At 40.3% G+C, this 11146-nt stretch overlaps 1 protein-coding gene across 1 annotated transcript; it reads right to left on the reverse strand.

Annotated features, from left to right (window-relative positions):
• Positions 1-1141: 1141 nt before the first annotated feature.
• Positions 1142-8947, reverse strand: wipi2 (WD repeat domain, phosphoinositide interacting 2). The gene is made up of 12 exons (XM_044100705.1): positions 8668-8947; positions 7894-7976; positions 7112-7281; positions 6938-7034; positions 5691-5788; positions 5424-5516; positions 5230-5300; positions 4972-5085; positions 4117-4281; positions 3691-3798; positions 3498-3595; positions 1142-2593 (listed from the first exon to the last, which is right to left on the reverse strand). The coding sequence occupies exons 1-12, from the start codon at positions 8739-8741 to the stop codon at positions 2481-2483; spliced, it is 1284 nt and encodes a 427-aa protein (XP_043956640.1). The 5' UTR covers positions 8742-8947; the 3' UTR covers positions 1142-2480.
• Between the last annotated feature and the right edge of the window lie 2199 nt (positions 8948-11146).

The raw sequence follows: 11146 nt of genomic DNA on the forward strand, positions 1-11146 counted from the left end.
CATGCATAGAAGGACGTCAAGTCGCAACGAATACAAAACTTATTTTAGAAAATATGCACTATTAATTCACACAAACGAGACACGTAGAAACGAATAGAAAAGGATCCCCTAATATATATATATATTTATTTATTTTTGTTGAAATGTGATATCTAATAAATTGCAGTTTCTACAAGATCATACAATAATAATAATAAAAAAGTTAAAGACCATTGTGTCAATTTCAGGCTGATGTTTATTACGAAAATAACTTCAGTCATGTCATTTTAGTTGCAAATTTAACTGTTTTTGTTTACAATTTAACAAAAAGAAAAAAAATGGCCTTGTGGACTATAAATGCTCAGCAAGTTTTTGCATGTCACCGTTTTGGTTTTTTGGTGATGAGCTTCAAGTCTTTTGAGCTTGGAAAAGCTCTTTGCCTAATAAGTATTTACTACGAATAATTTTAGACTTAACTGTAGCAGGGCTGCAACTAATGATTATTTGAGTAATCGATTACTTAATCAAGCGATTATTCAAGCGCTTGAATAATGAAGCGATTAATCAGATTTAAAAAGCTTCAGTTAACCACTTTTTTATAAAGTAAAAAAGTTTTTTTTTTACTAGAATAGTTTTATGCTAATTTCTAGTATATGAAAAAGTTTTTTAGTATCACATGTAATGAGTTCCCTTTAAAGTAGAAAATAAACATTTTATTCCTTCAGTGAACGATTGATCATTTGTAGCAAAGGGTGCATCTGCAGCAAAAAAATAAAAATAACTTTTAGCAACAATATGTGAAAAGCTCGACTTGCTTTTCTGTCAGACTGAACCTTTTTACCTTAAAGTGCAATACATAGTTTTGACTTAATTACTCTAGGTTTAATTACTCTGATGTAAAAAGAAAGCCATAACAATCAACTGCTAAATTATTTGATATTTTCAATCGATTAATCCCAATTAATCCGATTAATTTAGCATATACCTGTCTGAACATTTCAGAAGTTTTTTTTATTATCATTTCTGCAGCAGTAAAATGGGAGTTGAAACTCTGAAACCTTTAAATTAGCACAACTGGTCATCATTACTGAGGGTCAACTTGGACTTTTTTTCCCTCCCCTCCAAGTTTATGTGAAACGTAAGAGAAAAGCAACGTCTCGTATACATCAATACAGAATTTTATTTTCATTTTACCTTCAGATGAACGTCTTACATTTTGTACAAAATCATTAGAAAATGTCTGCTGCTCCATAATCCCGGGGCTAATCCTTGGGAGAGGGGAGTGGGACCGCTAAAGGATTAAACTGGGAATCACGCAGCAGCCTGGACCGGATGACGAGGCTCAGCCCGACCTTCAGATCAAAGTTTCAGTCCACCGTTTCCCATTTTATGGTCAAACATCCACTTTCGCCGCTCTTTCCCCAGCGAGGGGCGCCTGGGGGGCAGGGGGTAATAATCTGACCACATCTAGTAAGGTATAGAGATGCAGATTAGGATGAAGGAGGAGGAGGAGAGTCTGCGGCCGACGCCGTACCGTCTTACTCTGCTCGTATGTCTGCGATGGATGGGCACAGCAGCACGTCAACGACACCATGCATGTTTGCGTACGCACGACACATCATTGGGTTCGATTAGCGAAGAAGATGTTTTTTGTTTGTTTGTTTGTTTATAAAACCATCAATACCGTCAGTCATTTAAAAAGAAAACAAAAACAACGAAAAAAGAGAGGAATCAACCGATGTGTGCAGAAGAGAAGGAGCTTGGATGATGGAAAGAGGGTAGATGTTTTGCTATGGTACATGCCCAACACACACACATACACACACACACACATACACACACGCATAAAGTCTCAGCTAAGCGCACAAACGTCTCAAGTCAGAAGTTTTCAAATCTTCCTTTTTAAGAAAAAAAATAATAAAAAAATTGGTAAAACCGACGGATGACGCGCCAGGCAATCGGGAACCGTCGGTCTGCCTGACGACGGATTTTTAGAAATGTCCTCCCCTTCCAAACAGAAATAAAAAAAACAAAAACAGAGGCACTTACACAATCACCTTCATTGTACACAGTGCTTGCATTTATAAACGTGTCCACCAAATGAGACACGGCTACATTGTGTGTTTTTTACTCTTTCTTTCCTCTTTCTGTTCGCCCACTCTCACAGGGTGGGGGGCTCAGTTTCACAATTGAAGCACGGTTTGTTTTTGCTCTGTTTTGCAGCAGTTGGCACATGTACATGCAAAAAGCTCCAGATTCTGGCCCGCACAGGCAAACTAAAGGGGACGAAGGAGGATTGGAGAGAGGGGAGGGGGCAGGAAAGTAAACTGATTGGTATATGGACAGAACAACGCACAGACAGACAGACAGAAAGGCAGGTTCTTGAACGCCTCCCCCAGCCTTTGATCCCGTCCCTGCCCCTCGTCGTGTCTGGTGTTTTCACAGCAGCACCAGAGGAGGCCTCTGACCGTCGGGAGGAGGGTTTTAGGGTTCTGTCGGGGTCAGTCGGTTTCCAGGATGAGCGGCGGCTGCTCGTTCTCCTCCTCCAGGCGCAAGTCGTTCAGGTCGTCCTCGAGCCCCGCCCCTCCCACCGCGCCCTGCTCGTCGCAGTAACCTAGGAGACGCGGGAATCGGGACAAGTGAGACGAACGGCTTTGCGCATTTGAAGTTACCCTGTGTACTCGGATACAAATTTTATTTTAATTTTTTTTTTATTTCAGCAGATTTGGAAGTGTTTTTATTAAAGGCGTTTCAGTGCAATATTAGAAATGCATTAAGAGCTGCAAATGAATAATTCAATTCATTTTGTACATAAGAAAATACCTAAAATGCAACAACATAGCATTCATTTAATGGACGGTTGATCATTTTTAGCAAAAGATGCATTTCTGGCTAAAACAATCCTTCTAACATAAACAATACAGCAGAGGGCTGATCTGTTGATTTTTTGGATTTGCTGATTTATAATTAGATAGCCAGGCGTGCTTAATAGGGTAGCCCAAATTTACAGACAGTTTTTTGTTTTTTATCTCAAATTTAAAATGTAATTTATTTTAGGAAAGTTTTGAGTTAATTGCTGCTCTGATTGTGTTATTATTTCAGCAAAATTTCCTTTTTTTAGATTCTCTATACTCGAGTTAGCGATGAATCGTTTACTAAATTAGTTGACGATTGTTTCAATGAATCGATTAGTCGTGATGAATCATTCGAACTGTAGAAAATAAATGAACACATGTTCTCAAAAAGGTTGGACTTCCCTAAATCTTACAGCGTGACAAATGACATTATATACATCACCAAAACTTTTTGTGTGCGTATATGTGTTTGAAGCATGAAAGCAGAGGATAAAATTATCCCTCCTCCATTTTATCGTGCAGTTCCAGCTATGACCTTGTCTTTGTTTCTACACGGAGCTCCACCATCTGATCTGATCCCGTCTCCAGTAAATTTTCAAGGCATGTGCTGGTACAAAATGTAAATCAGAACAGTTCCGAGTGAATTGCAGGTTTCTAAATTACCTTTACTGACAGCAGCAGTGTAGGTTTGGGCCACAAGGGGGCGATCATGTGAGCCCTGTTCCAGGATCTCATTGGGAGGTTCAGCACTGCTGTCAAGCCTGCGTGGTGAAAACAGAAAAACGTTGTTTTTTAAAAAGTAAATAAATAAATAAACTCCCACAGTCTGCTGGATGTAGCAGCCTTTCTGCTTCACCTGTGCTGCTTCATCAGCGTGCATTCCCCCCCCTCCTGAGGGTCCAAGTTGTACAGGTACAAATATCCATCAGCCGCTGCCACCAGCAGCCTGGGAATCTTCTGAATCCTGGTTTAGACAACGGAGGCTCATTAGAAACCCGCTGAGCGTTCTGCTGCAGCTCTCTCACACACACACACACACACACACACACACACACACACGCACACACACACACACACACACAGAGTAGTCAGGTCCTTTCCCTGCTCATTTGCATTTCAGCTCTTACTCTGCCAGGCAGATCAGAAAAGGACGTCCGTCAACTTTTACAAACACCTTTTCCCAAAAGAATTATAGCAACAGAACCGTGGCGAACGCCGAGGGAAATGTGCACTGATGGGGTTTGCTTTCAAAGCAACTAAAAGAGGTTTCGTTGGAGCTCACACAGCTAAGGCGCAGATGTTTTTGTGTCCGCAGAAGGGCAGGCGTACGGTGGCGAACGCTCGTCCCTGGGTGAACATTTCTGTGACCTGTGAAGGCAGGTAGGTGGTGGACGCCATCAGCACCTTCCCCAAGTAACCCCCCCATGTCGTCGGCTCCTCAGCCGGCCTGGAAGAAACAGAGAACACGAGGAACGTTACAGTTTGTTGCAAAAATGTTTATTTGAATTTTGTTTTGCTATAACGTATGGGGATTTTATCTGATCTATGATTTTTTATTTTTTATTTTATTTGACTCGACAGCATCACGTTTCTTCCAGGGCTGGGTAAAAAATGTGGCGTTTTCTGATAAAAAAAAAAAAAACAAGTCAGAAGCTGCAAGAAACAACAACAACAACAAAAAAAAAAACAACAACTTGAAACTGAGGCAAAAAATTCATCGTTTCGCAGCACGACGGCCCAAAACGTACAAACCAGAGCTTCAATGATCAAAGCATGTCTAAGCCTAGTCAAAGTCCACGAGGCAAGACTTGAGAACGTCTGTTTGGCGATGCTTTCCGTTCATTCTGACTGAGCTGCACTTGTTTTTGGAAAGGATGAGCATAAACATGAGTTTCCACATTCCAAATTTAGTAAAGACCACCAAAGAGTTCACTATGGGGAATGGAAAGTAATGCACAAGACAAGTTTAAGACTCTACATGTAGAAAAATTTTAAATAATAAAGACTACTAATCATCTTTCTGAGGTGTGTGGTTGTAAATTAACTGAGTGGTGAAACATTCAGGAGGCACTGTGGGTTGTTTTTTTTTTTCCAACGGTTAAAATAACAGACAGAGAGAAAAACAAAGGGCACTTACACATACTTCTCCTTCTGCGTCTCTAATTTGAAAATGTGGACCGTCTCCGTGTTGCTTGAGGCAGAAAGATACAGGCCTTCCATGCTGAACGCCAGTGAACAGATGCTCACACACCTGAGAACAAGAAGAAAAAAAAAAACACCACACACACACATTTAGCAAATGAAAACATGCGCAGACGCAGAAACACAGCCTGGGCTCGACTCCTCTTTCACTTCCCAACCAGGAAAACGCTCAGGTATCTCAGTCGTGCTCTACCTCTTGACGCCTCGCCGGAACTCAAAGAGCTTCTGTCCCTCTGGGATGGAGAAGACGCGGATGACCGTGCCCTGACAGGGAAGTGAAACGCACAGGACGCAGGCTGAGATAAAAAAACAAACAAACAAACAAACAAAAGGAAGCGAACAACAAGGTCTCCTCTGTCTGTCCTCCCGACGCGTCAGACAAATTACCTTCTCTGAAGCCGTGGCCAGCTTGGTGCCGCTGGCGTCGAACGCCAACGCCGCTAAGGGGCTGTCGTGAGCCGGGATCATGTTGGCCGCCCTCTGAGGAAGACAAAACACGCCCGCGTTTACTTTAGGCTGAGCGAGTTCACGCAGAGAGAGAGACCCAAACCGAACGGATGCCATCCAGACTCGCGAGCGTCACAGATAAGAAGCGTGTGTAAATATTCCAGCCACGTAAAACAAACTGATCAATCCGGGTCGGTTCCCCCCTACCAGGTTGACCGTGTCGAACACCTGGACCTCCCCTATCGTGGCGCTGCCCGGATACGCCAGGTAACAGTTGTCGTTGCTGATGGAGAGAGCACAGAGTCCTGCAGAGAAGAAAAAAAAAATAGAAGAAATATGATGAACAACAGAAAAACCGAAGCAGGTGTTAAGTTTACATGTAAACCTGCAAAAACAGAAAATCTTGCTAAGTATTTTTGGTTTAATTTCTAGCGCTACGTCTTGAAGTTATGAGTGAGAAATGTCTTGTTGCACTGGCAGATTAATTTACAAATAACTGGTAGTTTTTCCATCAATATTAAGAAATTATTGACTTAAAAAAAAGCTCCTATTAATTTTCTGAAAAGTTACTTATAAGTTAGTTTTATCTCATTTCAAATTTACTAATATAGTTGAACAAAAACCTGGACCAAAAATACTTTTATAGTAAAATTATGCAGTGTGAATGTCGAATGAGTTCAAATACAATCACTCTATACAAATACATTATAAAAGTGAGACATTTTACAAGTGTTTATTTCTGTTTTCTTTTTATTGCTAATGAAAATCCAACAATCAGATTCACTAAAAACTGGAATATTTCTTAAGAGCAATAATAATAATAATAATAATAATAATAATAATAATAAAATCAACTCGGAGATGTTATTTCAATGTTATGGCCCGACATGGACAGTTTGCAGAGTTCTGTATGCAAGTACGTCTATAGAAGGTTTAGTGGAAGGAAAAAGTTTGATAAAAAAAAAAAGATTTTCGGGGGAGATTCTGACAGTGGATCATTGGGTAGAGAAATCATGTATCTGTGTCCCTAACTCTACAGGCAGCCATTTTGGGGTTCAGTGTCGGTGTATGAATGTGTGCGTCTTTGTGATTACAACTGGTTGAATGTGACTTTTGTGTAAAGCACTTTGAATTTATGTAAAAGCATTACATAAATCCAGTACATTTCCCATTGAAAAGGTGTCAGCTGCAGCTGGATATAGGCTACAGCTGATACCAAGAACAAATCAAGTGGTCAAAGTTTTCTCTTTTGATAATATTCACATTTACTGGGACACACACACACATATATATATATACATATATATATATATATATATATATACAACCTAAGTTACACGTCAGTTCCTGGTTCTAACAGATTCCCGTAAACTTTTAATGGAGGAGAACTGATCCATTTTCATTCCACCACAAATTGAATCAATACGTTTTTAATCCAGCTTGTGTGAACCGACCTGACGGGTTGGGCGGAGTCTCTCTGATAGTGTGCAGCACTTTCATGTCTCTGATGTTGTGAATGTAAAGCGACTCTTCCAGACACACAATCAGCCTCTGCAGGGAGACAACGGCAGCATCACCACGACTGACAAAAACAAAACTAACCGTATTGTCCTTTTTATTTCCCCCACCTGTCTGTTCAGTTTCACAGCCAGTATGGTGTTTGAATAGGAGTAGTTGCAGATCTCAGTTCCCTTCTTGAAGTGACAGACTTTGAGCTTCCTGGGTGCCTTCAGGCTCACGATGGCCACCAGGCTGCTGGAGAACAGGCGCTCCACGACGCACACGTCCTCCGTGTCAGCTGCGGAGACGGACGCACAGAAAACATCACCGCACGGCGTCTGCTCCGTTGCGTGGCAACGGAAACGAGAACAACCCTTAGTGTGGAAAACCTCCAGGTTTTTCTAAACTCTTCAGAATTAGCGTTTAGTTGCACTGGACATTATTTAGTGGCGTCAGAGTAAATGGGGCTTGCACACAACATATTTACACATTTTTATTTGTAGTAGGAATAAAGTAAAACCGTGTGTGATATTTCTACACTATGTTGGTTTATCACCTAAACTCTCAGAAAAAAATCTGTTAAAGTTTTGGTTGTGACATTAAAAAGCTGTAAATACTTTTGCAAAACATAAAAGGATAAAAAAATAATGTATATAATGCAATTTAAATCTAATAAGAAGGGAAATACCTGATGTTAAAGCATAGATTTACAAGATATTTAATACTTTAGTTTAAAAAAAACTACTAATGGGTAGGTGATTCAATTCTGTCTAGACAAGCTGCATTACATACAACTAATCAAACATATGACAGAGCAGCAGTACGATGAGTGAAGACCTGCTGGGAAATACTGCCTGGAGGAGGTAGAAGGAAAAAGAAGAAGAAAGAACAGAGTTCGCACAATACTTACTACATTCATATATCTGCTCCAATTTGTCCACAGAGGACAAGGAGAAAAACTTGTATCCTGATTTGGTGCCAACAGCCAAAGACCTGCAGGAACAGCGGGAGGAGGATAGACAGCTGAAAGTGACCGAGCGTTGCATCAGCGGCACACTGAGGCTGCATGGAGCTCCACTGTCTCCGTGTCACTGGATACGCCAGAGTTAGCTGTCACACTGCGACATTCGTCACCCGACTGAGGCGGTTTTGCAATAATACCCAGGATTGTCCGCTGCGAATTCAGCTGAACAAACCCCACCGACAGTTCTCCCATTTCCTAATATGGACGAATGCAAGTGCGGTGAGCACTTTCGGGTTTCAAGACTAGATCTAACAGCTCCTGAAAATGTTGGTCATTCATCATTGGAGAGACTGAAACACGCCACATAATTATAACTTTACACACCTTAGCTTACGGGTAAAAAATAACATTTGCAGCCTTCATCTAGACGCCCTAATAATCCCTGTGGAGGCTAACTTCGATGTATTGTGGCTAAAGTTAGCTCCGATATTACAGCATCACGTTAGCTTACAAGCTAAGCTAATCTCCAGTGAATCGAAAACCTATATGGATGTTTTCCTTAACAACCTTTCAATTTTACAGTGAGAAATCCCGTCCTGAATGTTTCACATAAACACCTGTCACCCAACCTTGGCAGCAACAAACTGAGCTAACGTCAGCTAGCCTGAAAGCTCCCACAGGCCGCTGCATCCCCGGACTCGCTCCCCGGCCCAGCCTTACGTGTTGTCCTGGTTAAAGTTGGCGAAGAGAAGCTGGCTTCCGCCAGCTTCCCCGCTCAGACTGGCCAGGTTCATGGGCTCGACACCGTCGACATATACAGTTTCTGGTAAAATAGCAGCAACGAGACTGGAATTGTTTCAATGAAATAAGTATAAGTCTTGCGTTTTCACGGGGCCATCTCCATTTCCAGCCCCACGGTTCTGATTGTTGTTGTTTTTCACTGGGGATGTTGCTCACCCTCCGCGCGCATGCTCAGTGGAAGACTGCGTTCAGTTCCCTTAAAGGGCCAACGTCACAAAGTGTCAATATATAGCTTAAAAATATATAATTTTAACCGTTCGCGAAATTCAGAATGTACGCCTGTGTTATAGCAGCGAAAAGAGAAAGACGACGAATTACAAGTATGACTCTATTGAAAATATAACAATGTAACGTAGTTTGTGAATTGATCTACCAGCGCCCTCTACCGTCACATATAGGAGTTTTAGGATGGATGGTAATGCAGACAACGTCCAACACTAATCACACAAATCCTCCTAATCTAGAAAATGTGTTAGGCTCTTGATGTGTCATTTAAATTCAGCCGATAACTATAATATATGACTTAACTTTATAATCCACAAACAGATTGGTTTGGCGTCTTTGCTGATAAAGCCTTGACACACGATCCTTCAATTACGTTCAATTCAATTCAGTCATAAGGACAGATTTTACATACCTTCCAAATCGATTGCATTTAGAGGGTCAGAGTAGGATAAACACTAATTTATTTGTAATTAATTAATTAGTCTTTTTATTTATTAAAATGTTTTCATGAATGACATTTTAAGACTGACTAGATTAAAAAATAACAAATGTGCTTTGTCCACATTGCAAAATAAATATTGTTATATAACATATTGTCAAAAATACGGTGTAATGATCTCCCTTTTTTTTTTTAAGTACAAAGCATTTTAAGGTAAAATCATCCTGATTGACATTTGCTTGTGAAAGGGATTGTTAACAAAAAAGATAAGAAAACTAGTATAAAATGAAATTGAAAAACCCAAACAAATAAATAAAAATATAACATTTTGGATTCGCTAAACAGTTTTAAAATGTTAAACAAGAAAGATTAAAGCAACAAAAAAAAAAAAGACAGTGGGCTGTATAAAAACACAAATATGTTTGGTAGCACTTGTGCGTATGTGTAAAACACTTTCGGAATAATTTAACGCGTGATAATTAAATAATTAAATGTACAAGAAGTTTCGGTTTATGCTCAAAACTTGACAAGCCAATCTCCTGTTCAGCAGCAGAGAGCAGCATTTTGGTTAGAACCATTTCTTAAACTCGTGAGAAAAACCAAAACGTCCTGTTAATTACCAGCTCTGAGAACCATCTAGAGCTTTAAACAGTCTTATTCTTATGATTCTGTACTGCACCGCTACAGCATTTGTTTCTGTTTCCTTAAGAGCCCACTACAGCATTTCAGTCAAACTGAGGTCCATACTGTGACTGGATCATTGCAGATCATTGCAGTCTTGTTCTTTTTCATTTTCAATCATTCTGGATGTTCTGGTGTGTTTGGAATCGTTGTTCTGCTGCAGACCCGGTTTGGGACGACTTTTAACTGTTGGGCGCCTGGTACCCGCAATGCCCACATGGCCCACGCCAGCATATCTAGGAGTTCATGGTCGTATCATCAGTGCGTGATAGGACAGACTCTGTGGCTACAAGACAAGCACAAACCGTATTCCTTTTAAGAGAAAATGGGATTTCTCTCTCTGACCAACCGAAACTTGTGCATAAATTGTTCTGTTGTGAACGTCACGATTTATTACTGTCTAAAAACGTTGGCTAAAATACTCCTGGGAAAAAATACCAAAAGCATTAAATGTTTCCACTCGACAGAACGATATTCTATAATATAGAAGTATGGTCACACTGAGATGTTCACACTGATGACTAAACAGGTTAATGAACTTCTTCTGCTTCTTTCTCTTTTAAATACTGTGGACGTTTTGAGGATGTATTTCCTGACCCTGTTTTGACTATGACAGATACTCTGTCCTATCCCATTTCCTTCCCATTTCATTCATAAGCATTGAGTAAACTATTTGGAGATTAAATTACTCCGGCCAACAATATGTAAGCTTATAAAACTGAACATCAGTTCTGATAGTTAACCTTTAATGCTTTTACAGTGGCAAAAACATGTAATTTCATCTTGATGCATGAAAATGGAATATATTTTCACACTTGAAAATATTACACACTTGAGTAAGGCGTTCACACACTTACTCAGATGTGAGGCCTCACACACTTGAGTAATTTCCCCTTTGTTTCTTCGAGCACCCTGGGAATTTAAGGTATTTGGAGGCTTCCTTTTGCAAAACATTGTCTGCCATTGAGATAAACTTGCTCGTACGGCCAGGTCTAGGCGCTCGTTTTGAATGTCCTCCATAGTTAGACTATTTCCAATAGAGTGAAAAGGCTG

The sequence above is a fragment of the Gambusia affinis genome, linkage group LG19 (genome assembly GCF_019740435.1).
Source record: "Gambusia affinis linkage group LG19, SWU_Gaff_1.0, whole genome shotgun sequence".
NCBI lineage: Eukaryota > Metazoa > Chordata > Actinopteri > Cyprinodontiformes > Poeciliidae > Gambusia > Gambusia affinis.

What these genes read in the sequence shown, in the direction of transcription:
- wipi2 (XM_044100705.1), bottom strand. Translation starts at nt 8,741, where the DNA reads ATGAACCTGGCCAGTCTGAGCGGGGAAGCTGGCGGAAGCCAGCTTCTC. An exon ending in ACGCTGATGAAGCAGCACAG is followed by an intron (nt 3,596 to 3,690) that starts GTGAAGCAGAAA and finishes TTCACCACGCAG; the next exon opens with GCTTGACAGCAGTGCTGAAC. An exon ending in CACTGCTGCTGTCAGTAAAG is followed by an intron (nt 2,594 to 3,497) that starts GTAATTTAGAAA and finishes CGCGTCTCCTAG; the next exon opens with GTTACTGCGACGAGCAGGGC.